The sequence below is a fragment of the Triturus cristatus genome, chromosome 3_1 (assembly GCF_964204655.1).
Source record: "Triturus cristatus chromosome 3_1, aTriCri1.1, whole genome shotgun sequence".
In the NCBI taxonomy this organism is placed as follows: Eukaryota; Metazoa; Chordata; class Amphibia; order Caudata; family Salamandridae; genus Triturus; species Triturus cristatus.
This window is the reverse complement of record NC_140583.1, coordinates 232,586,083-232,605,110: the sequence shown is the minus strand read 5'-3', so window position 1 is coordinate 232,605,110 and position 19,028 is coordinate 232,586,083. Positions and strand designations below refer to the sequence as shown.

The window sequence follows — 19,028 nt, the reverse complement described above, 5'->3', positions numbered from 1 at the left end:
AACCAAGGGTTACAGGGACGTTCTAATTAGGCTGACATTTCACTCTTAAAAAAATAGAGAAATTCAGCAGTTAGAGTTAGCTGCACTGCTCATGACATCACATATTACACCACTTATGACCTGGTCAGTGACATCATTTATGACATCTCAAATGACATCATTGATGACGTCATACACAGAATCTCTGATGCAGCCACTCACACCCCCATGTAACCATTCATACACCCACTCTACCTTTCACACTACCTTTCTTGAAACAATTGACACACCCATACCAGTACATACATACCCACTCACGGATTCACAGGTCTACACACACATCCACTCACTCACCCATAAAGCCGCTCATATACCCACTCACTCACTAATACAGCCACTGACATTTCCACTCATACAGCCACTCGCATACTGTCAGACACTCATAGAGCTACTCACGCACCTACTCACTCACCTATAGAGTCACTCACACTGTCACTTACTAACCTACACAGTTATACACATACTAACTCACTTATTCATACTGATACTAACACATACTTACTCACCTGTACAGTCACTGACACAAGCACGCACTCACCCATACAGCTACTCTCACAATCACTTATTCAAACATACGTCACTTATATACTCCAACACTCGCATATACTACCTTTCACATATGCAGTTACTCACCCATATACCACTGAGACATCCATTTACTTACCGATACAGCCATATGCACACTCACTCACCCATACAGCCCCTCTCAGCCGTACTCATGAACCCATACAGCTAGTGATTCCCCAACTCACTCATCCATGCAGGGAGTCACAGCCACCCTCACCCACCCACACAGACATTCATGCACCCATACAGGCACTCAGACAACCAATCAATACACCAGATAGGCACTCATGTACCACCAACCCATGCAGCCACTTACACACCAACTGACAGACTGATGCAGACATTCATAGAAATTAGCCACTCACCCATACATTCACTGAGACACGTATAATCACTCACTTATACAGTCAGTCACGCACCTACTAAATCATCCATACAGGCACTCATACACCCACTGATTCATCAATACACCTTGGAGTATATTTATTTAACACTCATTAACTTTTTAAAAACAGTCACCAGATGATGTCAACAGTGATGTCACAGACCATGTCATAAGTGATGTAATATGTGAGGTCATAAGCAGTGCATTGCGGGGGCGCGAGTTATAGATAGCTCAACTAATGACAACTGCTAAATTTCTTTGGTTTCGTACGAGTGAAAAGTCAGCCTAACTATAATAAACCTGTAACCTTTGGTTTTTTCAGTGAATATCTAAGATTTTTTAATCCTGTTTCCTAACTACAACAGCCCAGTAACATTTGTTTTTTTTTCAGTGAATTTGTAAGGTTTTTAATGCTGATTCCTAACTGTAACTTAATTGTAACCTTTGATTTTTTTCAGTTAATTTCCATGTTTTTTTAAGTAGCAATGGTCTGGGACGGGGGCAGGGCCTCTGACCTCGGTGTACGACTTATTGAAAGTACCAGGAGGGCTCCTTGGTCCCCAACGTCCTTTACCATCCAAGACAACTTTATTCCCAAACCATTAGTATGCCATGAGACATGTTTGCAGGGGGTGCATTAAGGGTGTGTGGCCTCCGAAGGACTCTTTTTTTGGTCCTCATCTCACCATTTAAGCCTCTGCGGGTCTTATGAAGCCACTATACCGATCTATGGGCCTCCCGGCTTACCGCACTCGCTTTGGTCACCCGGCCAATCCCTTTTTGTGAGGGAGCTTGGTGTAATCATAGGACCGGCTATATTAATCTTAAGTTACGACCCCAACTCATGAGAGGATGCCAGATGTTTAATGGCTTATCCTCTACGCCTTCCTATTCCAGTCAGGCCATAGGAAACGTGGCCTTAAGTCAGTCCTCCCTTTTCGGCGATAGGGGGTCTTTCCATTTCTTGCAAATCTCTCTCCGAGTTAATAGAACCAGATATAATAGTAGGCCTCTATGTAACTGTGAAACTGTCTGACAAATTATACCATCATCCCCAAAAAAGACTAGTGGCAAATTGACATCGATATTGATCTTAAAAATATCTCTGAGAGAATCGCCAACCTCCTTCCAGAAGATTTTCAGTTCCGGACACTCCAAAAAGACATGTAAGTCGTTGGCTAAAGGTGACAAGCATCTTGGGCACTTAGGAGGTGGGGCTGGGACGAACTTGGCTATCTTTGCTGGGGTACAGTAAAGCCTGTTGATAACGAAGAAATGGTTATTTTTTAAACTGGCGGCTTTGATATACTTATATAATACCTTCAATGAGGGCTCAAAAAGGGACTCTATTAAGGGTCCAAGGGGGGTTTGATTCCACACCATCATTAAAGAAGGAATCTCGAGATCTTCAGCTTCTATTAGGTGGTGATACCATACTGAGCCTTCTTTCCTTATTGGGTGGATAGATTGACACAACCTTTCGATCTCCCCATTTCCTCTTACTTCCCCTTTTTCTGCGTCAAACCAGGACACTAACTGTAGATATTTAAATCTAGAGAACCCTACACCGATCCTAGATCTCAGATAGTCCCAGGGGGGAATCCCCTCGGAATCTGCCAGCTCGGACCAAGTGATGATACCTGCACTCTTTATAGGCAACGCTAAGCTGTCTCTAAGGCAGCCCAGTGTTCCGGGCGTGTCCTAAATGGGGGCACGGTCCGAATAATATCCTATCCCCCATCTGAGTCTAACCTTATGCCACAACTCCAAGGCTGCCCTCAAAACCTTCAGGCGTACTCACTTAAAGAACTTTGGAGCCCCAAACTTGTATAGAAAGGCCTCACCACCTCCCCCTCCTTCGACTCTCACCATTTCCCCCAGCAACCTGCCCCAATCTGACTCCTCTGGTTTGACAAGTAGCATCCGAATGCTTTTAAACTAGTATCGGGAAGGGCCAACCCCCCTTTATTAAGTCTGCGTCTAAGTTTCTTCCAGGCCAGCCGGACCACCTTGTCCCCCCACACAAAACTCCCAATCTTACTCTGCACCTTACTAATGCTCTGATTTGAAAAGGTAAGAGGTATAGTGGTGAATAGGTAGGAAAGCTTAGGGAGAATGACCATCTTTACTAGATTGATTTTCCCATAAATGGTTAAGGGGAGATTCCTCCATCTACTGAAGAGGCGATCTATTTCTTTAGTAACTCTATTGAGATGAATCTGGGGAATTTTTTCCAGAGCTTTAACAATGTAAATCCCCAAGTATCTAAACTCTGTGCTGACTGTTCCTGCCCATTGATCCAAGTTCCAGCACATTACCTCTCTTTGATTTGTTGACTGAATAGCCAGACAGGGACCCGAATCCGGCCAAAAGCGCCTCTACCTGGGGGATAACCCCCTCAGGATCACTTGTATATAATATTAGGTCGTCTGTGCACAGAGCTATCTTACAACTGTAATATTCAGACCTAAAACGAAAGATTGTATCATCCAACCTAATAGCTTGTGCCAGAGGTTCTTTAGCTATTGAATAAAAGGGGCGAGATCAGGCAACCCTCTGAATATTAAAACTTGAGGTTAATAGATCATTTAGAAGAATCCGAGCAGAGGCTCCCTGGTAACAATTCCGCAGGGTTTGGATAAAAATGGAGCCAAATCCCATTGCCTCCAATACTTCCCAAAGGTACACCCAGCAGACTCTGTCAAATGCCTTGGCTGCGTCCAAGGCAACTACGGCCAAGGGATCGGATCTCTGAATGGCCAGGTCGATGTTACCTATTAACAGTTGTGTCTGCTCCTGGATGTACCTTCCTACAACAAAGCCCTTCTGATCTGTATGAACCAACTTGGGGACCGATCTCGCCAATCTCCCCGCCAATATGCCCATAAAGATCTTATAGTCGGCATTTAGCAGGGAGATTGGATGATATGAGTCTGCTTTTAAGGGGTCCTTGCCTGGTTTCAGAATCAGAACGATTGTTGCCTACTTCCAAGACTCGTGGACCCTACCAGTAGGACAGTAAACTGAGTTAAAGATAGTACCCAGTACAGGGATCAACTCTTCTGCAAGGAGTTTGTACACTTCACTCGGAAGTGAATCCGAACCTGCAGCTTTTTTGTTCTTAGATTTTTTAATTTGCTTGGTTATTTCCTCCAAGGTAAAGGGGGCGTCTAGACTGTTCCTACTCTCCTCTGACAGGGAGGGCAAAAGTTTGTTGCTCAACCATGATTGTATGGAACTCGGGGATGGAGCCAAGTCCTCTTTATAGAGGTCTGAAAAAAGAGAGAGGAGACAAGTTTGCATATCTTCGATGCTACTTGATGTCTCCCCGTTGGTATTTACTATTAGTTCTTTTATGTTATTCCTAGTACGATCAACTCTAGCTTTCCAGGCTAATAAGGCTCCTGCTTTCTCCCCGTATTCAAAATTTTGCATATTTCTAGAATGCCATTGCGCTCTACACTTTGCATCTAATTTCCCTCTATAGTCCTGTCTTGCTTCGTCTAAGTCCTTCAGGACTAGCAATAGATGCTCTGGGTCCCTGTTACTTAGTCCAGTCCTCTCATTCTCCAACTGACTTATTTTTCCCTTGATACTTTTTAGTGCCCTAGCCTCAGTTCTATTCTTGGAGCAGATAATGCCATGAAGCCTCCCCCTTAGGTTTGCCTTATATGCATCCCAAATAAAATCCATAGTTGTAGAACCCATATTTAAAGAGAAAAATTCTAAAGAGGAAGACTTCACAGCCTCTATAACTTCCGGGTCGAGAAGCTTAGCTCTATTCAGCGTCCATCTTGGCCAGAGCTGCAGCCCTTTTATTTGATATAGAAATTGCACTGGAGCATGACCTGAGAGGTGGCTTGGCATAACAGAAATCCCCTCCAGGCCATTCAAGGTTGATCTATCTGTAAATATATAGTCAATCCTGGAGGAGTGACTGTATTTTTTGCTATAGAACGTGAAACCTTGTTGATCTCCCTTCCTGGCCCTCCATACATCAACCAAATCCAGATCTTGCATCATATTTAGTAATGCACGACGTATCTTCGGGGCTCCTACATAATGACTCAGATTAGACCTGTCTTTTGATGGATCCAACAGGACATTAAAATCTCCACCAATAACATAGGGGGGGATTCCAGAGTCAGTATTGATTGTAATTTACATATGTAGGTCGGGTCGTCTACACTTGGACCATAAAACGAGGCACACACTAGATCTGCATTCTCTAATGCCAATTGGACTACTAGCCACCTTTCAGAAGAGTCTGATTGTGATTTTTTTTATGGAACAAAGGACACCATGTTTAACCAGAATTGCCACGCCTCTGCTATGTGACGTCTGATGTGACACACTATAACATTTTATCCAAGGAACTTTAGAAAAGATTAAACAACTTTCTGTGTAACTCAAATGCGTCTCCTGTAATATACAGACTTGGGCAGAGGAGAGTTCCAGGTATTTAAAAATCAACCTTTGCCTTCTGGGACACCTTAACCCATTCACGTTCCAAGAAATAAAGATGGTCCTTCTATCCCTTAGACCTTGTTTTCCTGCCATTTGCCTGTAAGGCTACCACCCCTACTTGACGAGATATCCTGATAACTAAGGTGAGATGAGGTAGATTTTTTTTCTTTTTTACCCACTGCACCCCACCCGTGTCCCCCCCACCCCCGCTCCCTGAACCCCCAATGCCCCCTCTTCCCATGAGGAACCCTCCTTTCCAATAGGCTCAAGCCTATTCGGCCCCTCTCTCCCCTTGGGATAAACTACTATAATTACTGAATTCTGAATTCTCGCTAGGAGCATACTTTCAGAGAGAAGCAAGAGCTTCTCCCTTTACTCACTGTCCCCCCTACTTCCCCCCGCTCATCCATAATCTTCTCTATAAGGGCATCTGCTTCCTCGCCAGACTTTATCTGATACATATGATTGTTCCACATCACACGATAATGCTGGGAACTTCAACTGTGCCTTGGCCCCGATACTGTTCAGCTCTTTCAGCCTTTTCCCCAACTCCCACTGTCTAGTTGCGGTCGTATGAGAGATATCTGATCTAATTTGAAAAGAGAAGGGGTTAGAGCTATTGTAAGAGATAGAACCTTCTTTCAAAGCAGAGGACATGATCTGTTCCTTGACTGAATACGTTAAAAAGTTGACCAATATCTTTCTAGGTTTTTGTTTGGCGAGGTTCCTCCTAAAGGGATCACGATGCACCCTTTGTATTTCATGCACAAGGTCGACTTCTGGCGCACCTTTTAGGACTGTTCCCTTTAATACAGATATCACATACCCCTTAATGTCAGATCCCTCCAAGGCTTCTGGGACATTTAAAAGCCTTAAGTTGTTCCGCCGAGAGTGGTTTTCTAAGCGTTCAAGGTCTTCTTTCAGTTCTTTATTCTGGGCAAATAATTTGGCTAACTCCACTTCGGTGGAGTCTTTGATTTTGGGGATTTCCAGCTCAATTGCTTCAGTTCTTAATGTGACCTCATCTAATCTTTTGGTTAATACTTGACAAGAGGCTTGGATTGCTGCCTGATTAGCCTCGGAAATTAGGAATCTATTAGTCATTTCCGTGAATCTGCTGGCGATTTCGTCTTTCATCGCAAGAAGTATATCCGCCAAAGTATGTGATGTTGTGTCAGATTTGCCTGCTATGTCTGCTGTGTCTACACTATTAGTAGTTACATTGTCATCTGTTATGCCAGGTTGTACTAAGTTGGAAGCATTAGATGGTTCTGTAGAAAAAATTTCAAGTTCATTAGTTGCCAATGCCGAATACCTATTTGACAGGCTTACTGCCGGGCACATCATGACGAAACTGTATCCAATCGCATATCTACAGCCCTCTCCTTCAAGGGGCTCAAGGTACTAAGAGCCTCCAGAGCGTTACCCTGGCTCGTGTTTTTTAAAATATCACCAATAGGGGCTGCCTGGTGGGAAGATGTGGTAGTTGTGGTAGTAGACATAACTTTAGAAAAAGTTTTAAGCGATGGGGTGACTTTTATTTTGGAGGGAGACCCCTTCTTGCCCCTTCCCTTCCTCTTGGCAATGTCACCCGTTTTGCCTTTAGACTCTATCCCCTCGTCTGTAATGCCCCCCTTAGGTTTACCCCGTCTACTGAGAGCCCTCACTTCGGAGACTGGAGGAGAAATACGAGGGGGATAGACAGGTTTTTCAATATCATAAACAGCCCTGGCATGAAAGGTATATCTATTTATTTTAGGTACCTGAGTCTCTTTTATCGCTACTGCTGCTGTTTTGCCAGTAGGACTACCAGGACTGCCAGGGCTGTACACCCCTCCGGCATCCATACACTTGCCTGGTACCTTAGTGTTTGTTACCCCAGTTCCTTCATACAAAGTTGTACCGCCAGGCTCAAGAAAATACACAGGGGAATGGACCTGCTTCACGCCTCTATCACCCCTCCCAAGTATGGAGTTCTCAAAGGGAAAGCAAAATAGGGGACGCCGACTCCCTACCTGAAAGCTAGCCTCCGCTGCACGAACGCCACAGCCACTCGCCCTCGCGACCACAGGCGAGCTGTCGCTGCTACTGGCTCTACCTTCCATGACCCGGAACAGGAATAGAGCTGAGTCGCGTCGCGTCTCTTCTGGTTTCAAGCGGCCTCCTCCCAGCGCCAACGCGAGCCGCAGTTTGTGCGCCAGCTCCGCCTGCTCCTCTCTCTTGCCGCCTGCACCTAACAGAACCGGGGGTCCGTGGCCAAAGGGAACCTGGTCCAGGAGCATGTCCGTGAGTAAATAAAAGCGAGAAAGGGGGACCCAAGGGGGTCACGGACATATACCAACGATACCTTATTAAAGAAACCCTAACAAGAACTCATAATATTGAAAAAAGGAATCCCAAGGGGAAGCTGAGTCGCAGCCGTTTAGCTAGCGGCCGCCATGTTCCTCCCTCCTCCGAAGGACTCTGTGAAACTTGCTAGAGATAACAAAAGGAATACTTGCCCCTCAAATACCCTTTAATAGCCAAGGAGACTTCATTCCTCAACTAGTACTATGTCAGGAGGCGCAATTGCAGAGTGATGGAGAAAGGATATCCTTGATGATTGCACATGTTGTGGCGGTTTGATTCTATGAGTGCCATTGCCAAGGACAGACTGCGAATACCGGGTGTTTTTCACAAAGTGTAAAACACAAATATAGACATATCTTACAGAAACTTTCAGTGTAGCTATTTAGTAAGATACTAATTTAACTTTTCCCTTTGTATCCATTTGTTGAAAAAAAAATGCATTTTCCTTCTCCACAGCAACACTAAAGGTCGCAATGACATCAGTAGTCACAAATACAAATGACAAAATGTAAAACATATACTAAAACATATTGTACACGAAGTTTGAGTCTAAGATAATTGTTTAACTTTATTTTAACAACAAATTTAACAAAAACAACAATTTCACCTAACTTTCAACATCTGAACTCACGAATAGAACATAGCTACAAAACACATGAAACTACCCATTCTTACCCAAACTCAACAGAATTCAAACACTGCTCCATAACTAGTACAATGCACACTCTGGGAAAAGATCCACTGTAGAGAGACAAATAAAACATATTTATGTGGGATACGTCCATGGTGTATCATCTTAAAACCTAACATAGAAAACCTCTCTAATTGGCAATCTAGCAGAGGGAAGCTCACGGATCATCTACTTCAGTGGCAGGAGCAACAATTCCCGGCCACAAAGTCCCTTTAGAGGTACAGACTACTACAACAGATATGGTTCCAGAGTTTTCAAGAAAAGCCACTTATTGCCTGGACTGTAGTGCTGTTATAACCGCTTCGAGCAGTGTCTTACAGCTATTCGCAATGCTGCCAACATTTTTCTAGTGTATTTCTAGAACATCTCTAAAACCTATTTTCTGTTTTCGAGGTTTCAAGTGCATTGCGAAAGCGGAAAGCTAAGCAGGAATGCAATAGCCACCACCACATAAAAAAATTATAACTATATAATTAATTTTAACCATCACAGTAAATGACTCACTATATAAATAACAATATAAAAACATTTATCAATATCTCTATAACAATGCATACTAATGATTCATTGATATATTTTTAAAATATTTTCACCAATATTCTTGACGACGTTGATAGTCGCGATGTTCACGTGATGGCAAATGGGGGGGCACGCTGGCAGTCGTGGCGTCATTGCAAATATTGCACACAATTACAAGAATATATTTGGGACATATAACTTCTGTCACTAACACCTCCTTTTCTCAACCATGGGGTCAGAGTATCTCCACCCTGATCCCTAATGTGGGCTTTCACACAGATATTCAGCCCCAGGAACCATTCCCAAGCAATAAAATGGCAGGTGCAACTGTCTGTTCAGCCTATAAAAGCATTCCCGTTCACACGTGCATCCACGTTTCTTCGGAAAACCTTCGCGAAATATCCGCGGCCAGATATTTCACTATAATATAAAACTTACATTTCTCAATAACTACTGAACAGATTTACTGGTGACCGCCAGTAGGGAATATATATATATATATATATATATATATATATATATATATATATATATATATATATATATATATATACACACACACACACACAACCACACACACACACACACACATATACATACCTTAACTATTCCTCCCATGAGTGGTAAAGGCATGCATGGTAAAGGTATATGCATGATGAAGATTTACGTTTTTAAGGCTGCGTGGGAATGGCACTGTGTGGTTACAACTGCATTGTAAAGGATGTTTCCCAAACGAGGAGGGTCTTGTGCATCTGTGCATCCACTGTAGGAATCTGAGTTTCACTTCATGGTCCCCGGCTCAAATTCTGATGGGTATACTCAGTTTTCATCCTTCTTATGTTGATAAAAGGGGAAAGGGAGAATAAACAAATTGGAAAAAGCATTAGCTGTAGAATGTAACATACCCTGTTACATGCTACCTTTCCCTCCTGTGACTGTCTGTTACCTTCATGTCTTTAGCTGGGTTGTGCTGTGTAAACAATAATGCTAGCTCCCTTTCCAGGTGCTTTTATTGTGCACTCACAGGGACAAATCATTGTTACTGGAAAAAGAGATGACTGAGGGCTCTAGTCCCCGGTACACCTTTAGAATTCGGAAATTATTCCTTAATGTAATTACAGTTAGAGTATGCACAGGCTGACTCCATGTGATCAGCGGGGACAGCTGCAATTATCAAACGTATATTGTTGCTTGATACAGTAATTCAACCATTGTGGACACCTTATGTGGCGTATGCCCACCACATCCGCATGCCAGTTCACGTGTTCCTCATTCATTTCACTCTGGAATGCTACTGAACAATTAGCACTGGTTTACACTAATTTAAGGTTGGTCATAAGAGCTTGCTCAGAAGGCGCTGGGAATTTCCAAGAGATTCTTCTTATTCTGGCTCTTCCCTTTCCCTCTCATGAATGCTTTCCGGAATGTTGACTACGGAAGCCTGCAGACCCAGCAGGCGGGAGAGAAATCGTGGGACAAGTAGGGTAGGTGGTCATGATCCAGGGTAAGAAGGGCAAGAATAATGCATATGTGAAATGGCCTGGAGTACGGGGGAAGTGGAGATAGAGGAGGAGAGATCGAGAAGTGTAAGTGGGGCAAGATGGTAAGGCATAGGTTTGACTGAATAGCTAAACGCAGTTGGATGTGAACCTTCGAGTTGCACAACTTGTGGTGTATGCTTGTCTGTGTCAGGTGGACAATAAAGATGGCTATTTGAAAGGCCAACCTCGTACTAAAAGCCTGGATATTGTGCTCCTTATAGCCACACATCTGACCCAGTCCCACCTATCCATACTGTTGTCCCCCACCACATTTATATTCCAGATCACAGTTCCCATACTTTTTCTTTTGCACTTGCTATAGCAATCAGTCCTATTTCCATCGAAAACTTATTTTTCATCATTAGACTTTAATAGAATAAGAGACAATGGCCAAAAAGAGAAAGTTAAGAAAATATACAAAGGTAGAAAGAAAGGATAAAAGAGAACCTGTTTGAGTGTGGTACTAAGACAGGAAGTGAAGGTTGGTGGAAGAAAGAGGCATGACAAGTAATCAAGACTAGACAGCATCAGTATTGTGCAACCCCAGCATTCAGTGGTGCTGGTGGTGGACTCCTAAGTAAAACCCTTGGCCCCTGCACTTACTTTTGTACAGTTTTAGAGCTTGAGAACTGCTCGAGTGTCTATCAACCCTAAAAAGACACACTATGCAAGTGTCCACCGCTCAGCGCAACAGACATTGCAATGGAGCTCCACCTCAGTAAGGTGCAGCAATGTTGCTAACCTTTGATAACCACCACTTCTTAACCAGCCACATAGCTCCAGTAAGATCTGCTCTTCATCATGCTTATTGCCTAGAAAATCAGGGAGACAGAAAATATGTGGGAAATTTCAACAACATTCAGGACATTTTTCAAAATTTCCCATATCAGAAAGCATTTAAGAAGTATTTGTGTTGCCGATCTGGATTATTTCTATTTACCAAACTGTATTACTGCATAAATTCTGAACTTAAAATGTTCAATGTGGATTCTATCATGGATCATTTTTATTTCAGCCATTCTTTCTTCTTCATCATTGCATTAGCATTCAAGAAACATTGAGTTGGCACTCCTACTTTCCTAATTATATGGCTCAATTACATTTTAGTAACATCTAAATCCTCTCAGCTTCTAAGAAGATTGAGAAGGTTGTAGAACATCAGAGGCAGGGTTTGAAAGACAACTCAGACTTAGCCATACATATTGTGTCTAAAGCTGAGCTGACATTATGCCATAGTTGGTCACTACCAGGCTCATGAAACCGACCGGTTCAAAATTCAGATTAATAGACTATGAAATGTAGGAGGTGCAAAAAGGGCCACAAAATAAACTGTGCCTTTGAATACTGCACGCAAAACCTAACCGATCTGATCTAATCCCAGACCTTTTTGATGGGATGGGTTTATTTCACTGTTAGCTTCAGGATCCTGATATAAAACTAGAGCAAGTCTGACTAGGTCCTGGAAGTTCTGTGAGCAGAAAGATTGAAACTTGTCCATGGTGGCATCTGACACACCATCCAGATGGCAGTCTTTTAATGAAAACCTGATGTTTTTTGAAGATGAATGGCTATAGCAGGCCAAGCAGAACCCAATAGTTCTTTCACTTGTATCACTCAGGGGCCCCAAAGCCATTGATTGACATTATTTTCTACAGTCTTAGAGACAAAGAAGAGACTTAGGACTGTGTGGTAACTGGCGACCTCATGATACCAAAATCTAAAGAAGTCTTCTTTAAAACTATCTTCTGCAGTACAGAATTTTCTTGGGTCCCAGAACAGCTCTGCCCCTTGAAAAAGCAGTTCAGTGTGTGGGAACAAAAGATGCTTAAAAGTATTTGCTGATTTCCTCTATACAACACTGCATAAGCATATCACTGATCAAGAGGCAAGCAGTAATGTTTCAGAGCCTCTAAGGAGCCAACACTACCGTTAATATGCTAACTTTATATTCAAATGTTCTACTGATCATCTCAATTTTTCACCAGAAACAATACACATTTTCACATCATGAGAGGATAGGTTGAAATAGAATTTCTGTAGTGCTTCTAGTTCTCCCACGACTCCAAAGTGTTCCCTATATTTCCATAGGATGAACTGACACACAGATAACTATTTTCAATCAATCAACCAATTAGGGTTTTGTAGCGCGCACTACTCACCCGTTAGGGTCTCAAAGCGCTGGCTTTTGTGGATTACTGAAGCTTTGTGTTCTGTCCTCTGGCAAATGTTCACAAACAGTTCTAAGTAGTTCATAATTTTATGTTTATTTTATCTAATGTGGTCTTATACATGTTTTAACCGTTTTAACTGTACTCTTTTATGACTGAAAAAATGTCGAAATAAAGATCAAATGATGATGAGTTCATAATAAAAAGAAACTTCACTATGAATCAGTACAAGTCCTCCCTACTTTCCTGGGGAACACAAATATCATGGACCAATGATGTATCTAAGTTTCCAATGGCTGCAAAGAAGCTTTAAGAATCTAGAAGTTCCTGTATTTTATGACTGTAAGACTCCTTTTTAAGATTTTAGCAAATAAAAGGCTAGTAATTCAAAAGAGGGGGACAGAGGGGCTATATTTAAGGAGGTCCAATGTACGAGCCCCAACAGACTATATCCAAAAATGGGGTACAGAGTTCCTCAATTGTTAGAAGGAAGAGATGCGATCAGTAAATGGCACGCTCATTTACCAAGGTAGTTGATAGAAGGTAAAGAAACCAGGGCAATTCCTTGAGGTGGAACTAATGCTCTCACACACCCAGCAAGCTAGGTGTCATGCTTCATCATATGAGCATTGCCCCTCGTCAAGGCGGCGCTGCAATCCTTGACGGGCACCCGAAACCGGGGCTCTTTGTCGGGGATCTTTTGTTCCTGCCGGTATTTGCATGGGTGTGAGGGGCCTAATAAGGGAAATGTAGCAGAAGTGTGTAATAAAAAGGGTTGGTCAGTCCTAATAGTACTTTATTCATAAGGTAGACTACCCTATTAAAATGTGTAGAGAGGCTAAATGCTAGAAATAAGGTGTCTAGGCGTAAAGCTCTACTCTAAAATGATCGACATGTTTCTCGCCATGTTAGTCAGGAGGATCTAAGGCAATTCTTCAGGATCAATAGCTGTCTACATTTAAAAATGGTGATGTGTACTCTACATACCACGTCCGATGCTGCGACCTAATGTATTAACTAAATGCGCTCGCAACGGAGCTGGCGGCTTTAAAGGACACCAATTGGGTCCAGCGCTGACGAGCGCTTCGCATACAGACCTACCCAAGCCGCCAGAGTCCGGACCCACCCCGGACTCTGGCGGCTTGGGTAGGTCTGTATGCGAAGCGCTCGTCAGCGCTGGACCCAATTGGTGTCCTTTAAAGCCGCCAGCTCCGTTGCGAGCGCATTTAGTTAATACATTAGGTCGCAGCATCGGACGTGGTATGTAGAGTACACATCACCATTTTTAAATGTAGACAGCTATTGATCCTGAAGAATTGCCTTAGATCCTCCTGACTAACATGGCGAGAAACATGTCGATCATTTTAGAGTAGAGCTTTACGCCTAGACACCTTATTTCTAGCATTTAGCCTCTCTACACATTTTAATAGGGTAGTCTACCTTATGAATAAAGTACTATTAGGACTGACCAACCCTTTTTATTACACACTTCTGCTACATTTCCCTTATTAGGCCCCTCACACCCATGCAAATATCGGCAGGAACAAAAGATCCCCGACAAAGAGCCCCGGTTTCGGGTGCCCGTCAAGGATTGCAGCGCCGCCTTGACGAGGGGCAATGCTCATATGATGAAGCATGACACCTAGCTTGCTGGGTGTGTGAGAGCATTAGTTCCACCTCAAGGAATTGCCCTGGTTTCTTTACCTTCTATCAACTACCTTGGTAAATGAGCGTGCCATTTACTGATCGCATCTCTTCCTTCTAACAATTGAGGAACTCTGTACCCCATTTTGGATATAGCAAATAAAAGGCCACAGAATCCTAGAGTTAATTTATATTTTCCCTAATGACCTGAATAGCAATATCTAACATGATTATCCAACGCCACTTGTATGTGTTCCAAAGCATCCCAGTACTATCACCGCAGGCGACATTTAAAAAAGTAAACAAACTCGTAATGAATCCTTAACACGATCTACCTGATTCCCTTTTCATGTCATCCGACTAAAGATGGTGATCATGTTCTTTGACCAGGCCTACTTCCTACAATACAGATGCTTGATGTCAGGAAGGATTCATTTTGTAAGCACTGCTTGTATATGCTAGCCTTATTTTATTGATATATATTGTTTGTCTGGTACCCACATCACTGCACTCAAAGGTGCAGAACCTAATCAGACCCTCCCTATATCAGAGGGAGTCAACAGGTGAGGTGGGGACAGGGATCCATCAGATAGGAGGGCAAAGGCAAAAGGAGGGTTCAGAAGAATTTGCATTGTCTGGTCCGTCTTTGTTCCCTCCACTCTCAGTCAATTTTATGTGCATCATCTTTGTGCATTCTCTTTGTTTCATTGGAGTTTTCTCACTTTAGATGCAATCTTCTTAAAGCTGGCAAGTACTTCATTCGATCCCAGATATAAGGCGCTCAGCCACAATCTGCTGTCTAAAATATACATACTGTCAGGCAATGCAGCGGATCTCTTCTGATCTTGTACGTGCCCGTCTGATGAAGCATAGATCCGGATCATTGCTATTATTGTCTATTCTTATTGTTTGATAATGGATGTTTTTATTTATTTGTATTGAATTTTACTGTATTTATTATGTACTGTTTTTAATATCAGTTGTCTTAATGGTTTAGTTATTTTAATCGTAAGTAAGACAATCGATAATCAATTTATGAATGTGATATTTTTGTAATTGTTTCATCTGTTATAATAAATAAAATCTATTGAACTGAATTGAAAATTGTTTATTCTCTTTATCTGTCTCTCTGCCTATATCTCTCCCTATCGCTCACTCTCTTTCTCACTCTCTCCCCCCTTCTCTAACAACATTTCTACAAAGAACCAGAAAGTGATGGAAACAATGCTTGAAAATATCTCAGCCCCTGGCAATTGTGTGGCTGCATTCTAGTTCATTTTAGCCCTCTGTGTCACTCTAGAGAGAGACCAGCCATATGCAAATGAGCCTTGTCCTCCTCCAGCGAGAAGAGTCAAGCCCAAACTGTCAGTTAAGGTCTTCTCCAGACAGGAACACAAGCAACCTGGGCCTAGTTATAGGTATAGCATGAGTCCAGGGCACAGAGAGCATGAGACCCACGCCTGGGCATCCATTTTGAGAGGCAAGAGATGGCATAATGACCGATTAGGCACATTCATGCTCACCTTGAAGCCTGTCTGTTATCTTTCATATGCACTTCCCACTGTTGCTTGCTTCCATACGTCCATTATGGGCATTAACAAGTGTTATTGACTGGCTTCATAGTCAGTAATGGCAGTAAAATGCATTAAGATTTGTCATGGAGCAGTTCTGAGATTACTCCAATTAATGGCCATCATCTTAAGTAAAGGAACTGGTAAAGAGGAAAAAAGTTTGGAAACATTGCCAGGTCCCATAAACATGAAACAAGAACCTGCTGTTAAATGCAGAAGAAAGATCCAGGGAATGGATGAGACTGCCTGGCGCAGGCTGATTTCAAGCTGTAAAAGAGGGATGCTGCACCTGCACATGTGGCTTCTTTATGACCCCCGCTGCAGTCTTCTGTGACGTTTATCATCGTGTCTCCTTTGTTGTTCTGCAGTTTATCATTACCAGTTCAAGATACATTTCATCAACCAAATTGTCGAGAAGCAGATCGAGCCCACCTTCACAGTGTCCTTGACGGGGACCAGGGAGGATGCAGAAAACCTTCCCATCGTCCCGTGAGTATGAGATGCTTCCTTCATTTGGGCATTCACATGACCTTGGGGTGTGCAGTCACATGCTGACCTAAAAAGAAGCAGCCATTTTGATGAGCAGCTAGACGGTGGGTCAAGGAGACCTTAAGTGAGGTACATTGTTTTAACGAAAAGCAAGATTTTCTTTTAATGGAAATTCATAAAATACGCCAGCGCCCGTCCATGAAGAAACAGCCCCACAGAGTGTGAGGAAAGATTTTCCATCCATGACACTTATTGACTTGTTTCCCAGCATATATATATGTTTATAAGTACGTTTTCCAACTTATACCATCCATAAGCGTTGAAGAGGAAAGAACATGACTTTTCAAAAATAACAATACATTCCGCTTTTATCAGGTGCGATAAATAGCATCTATTCTGAATTTTTGAGGAATAACATGGGATGTTGGTGCTTATCGCACCAAACTCCACATGCGGTAGTAAATAGTGTATTGTTTCCCTCTGCTTGACCTGCCCAAATGTAACAAAGATTGAAGTATATAATGATCCCTGTAATTACCTGGTGTGGTAAATCTCACAAAAGTACAATTTCCGACCCCTACGCAACCAGGGCTTTGGGCAAAAGTCAGAAAACACTGCCCCACTCAGAATCAGGACCAATGAGTGTTCAGACATAATACTTTTGATTGTATCTCAGTCTTCTAAGGAACAATTTCGTACAATATTAGTGGTGTTCATCTGGAAATACAGAATTATTGACTGAAGATGTGCAGTTGGAAGAGAATATGGACCAGATGCATTAAGATGCTAGTCGCAAAAAAGTGGTCACAAATTAGGAATTAATAGGTATGTTTTCGAAACATCAACTCATAATGAGTCGCACTCTAACCTACCTAATATAATTAGTTGTGGTGCAATTTGCAGTTAATTGGCTACAATTATATGGATGATGGCCTGCGAGGTTCATCAGGACACCATCTCTGTGACTAATTAAAAAAATTACAACTTTTTTGAAAAGCAGCAACATTTCCTAAAAAGTGAGACTTGATACCACAGCCTCCTTCACCTGAAGCAGGCACCCCAGTCAGCAATGGGGGCTTGATCCAAAGGGGACGTCTTCAATTTTGCGAATGAGATTGGACCCATTTTGGTAGTCTGTAATTTTTCAATGTTTTGCGTCTGGAATTCCAGTCACAAACCACTGATACATGGAGAACTGGATTACAGTTTATAAAGGACACCCCCAAGAAGCCCCCTCCAAAAGCTTTACAGACTCCTAAAATGGGAGTAGAACATTGAAAATAACTTTTTAGCAGTGGCAAACACTCTGATTTTGCAAATCTGAGTGTTTACATAACATTTAAAGAGTTTTAAACACCTGGGCCGTTATAGTTCACATATCACTTTTGGGAGTAGGGCAACAAAATGTTACTTTCAGAAATGGCATTTCCGAAAACATGGATATGAAGGAAGAAATATTTCAATTTACAAATATTATTTTAATTTTTTTTGTTAAGTTGTTTTGGGTAATTATTTTAAGCAATTTTTTTGACTCCATTAGCAGAGCTAACTATAAGTTGCACACCCGTCATGCACTGCTCATGACCTCACATATTACATCACACATGACCTGTTTTATGACATCATTTATGACGTCACTGATAAAATCTCAAATGACATCACTGATTACATCAACCAATGAGTGTGTTGGTTTGTTTTATAATTTGCATTGTGGCAGGTAAGTATCATCCTAGTTCTCTACGTAAATGTGTACAACATCTTTGCTGCTAATAAGTGTAAGTGTTTAAAATAGGTTTATGTTCCTAGTCATAGGTCATAGGTGTGTTGAGCTATTGAACATGTTATGAATGTTTGTTTACAAGACTTACACTTTGTGCAGGTGACAGTTGATAACTTTTGCACAAGTTTTTTTGCAATAAATGTTTGTAACAGTGCAATGATTGTATGTAGTAAATACTGGTATTGCAGGCACCCTTGATTATTTTAAGAGAATAATCTTAGCATGATAATTTCTACATAGGACAGACAACTGTGTGAAACAGGTATTATTTACACATGTACATGTGCTTGACAAGCCACTAAAGCTAATCTATCTATAACGTTTTCAGCAGAGTATAGAGGGTGTGGGGAGCATGACCTTTAGCACCTTCAGCCCTTTACAGTGAGTAGTCTCTCTTTGCATAGAGTGAACAATGTTCTTATTAGATACTGATTAATAATCTGTGGTATATTCCTTATTAAAGTTTGGGTGTCTGCAACCAGTATGGAACTGGGGAAACTCTTTGCATTGGGTACACACTGTTTACAGCACCCACTTTTCTACTCATGTCCGCTTAATTGCTCATTAGACGTTTGCTAACTGTGAAGGCTTCAATACAGGCTAAAGGCTGTCCATGTTCTGGCAATACTTATGTAACAGGGCTTGAGTGTCTGGGGGAAGTAGGGTTTCTCTGAACAGTTGTATATAGACTGAACACTGTGTGCAGAGGGTTACCCACCTACTTGTAGTTGCTTGTCAACATGAGCTCAGTTACCCATGAAATGTATGATGTAATCTCAAAGTTGCACATAACAGAAACTTGCTACACATAAGGGGGT

At 42.1% G+C, this 19,028-nt stretch overlaps 1 protein-coding gene across 2 annotated transcripts in view; it reads left to right on the top strand.

Moving 5' to 3' along the window:
• LIPC (lipase C, hepatic type) overlaps window positions 1-19,028 on the top strand; it is a 756,670-nt gene that overhangs the window by 683,424 nt on the left and 54,218 nt on the right. For both annotated transcript variants that reach the window (XM_085643754.1, XM_085643755.1), the window contains one exon: window positions 16,310-16,430. In XM_085643754.1, coding sequence (XP_085499880.1) covers window positions 16,310-16,430 — 121 coding nt within the window. The remainder of the gene's footprint in view (window positions 1-16,309; window positions 16,431-19,028) is intronic.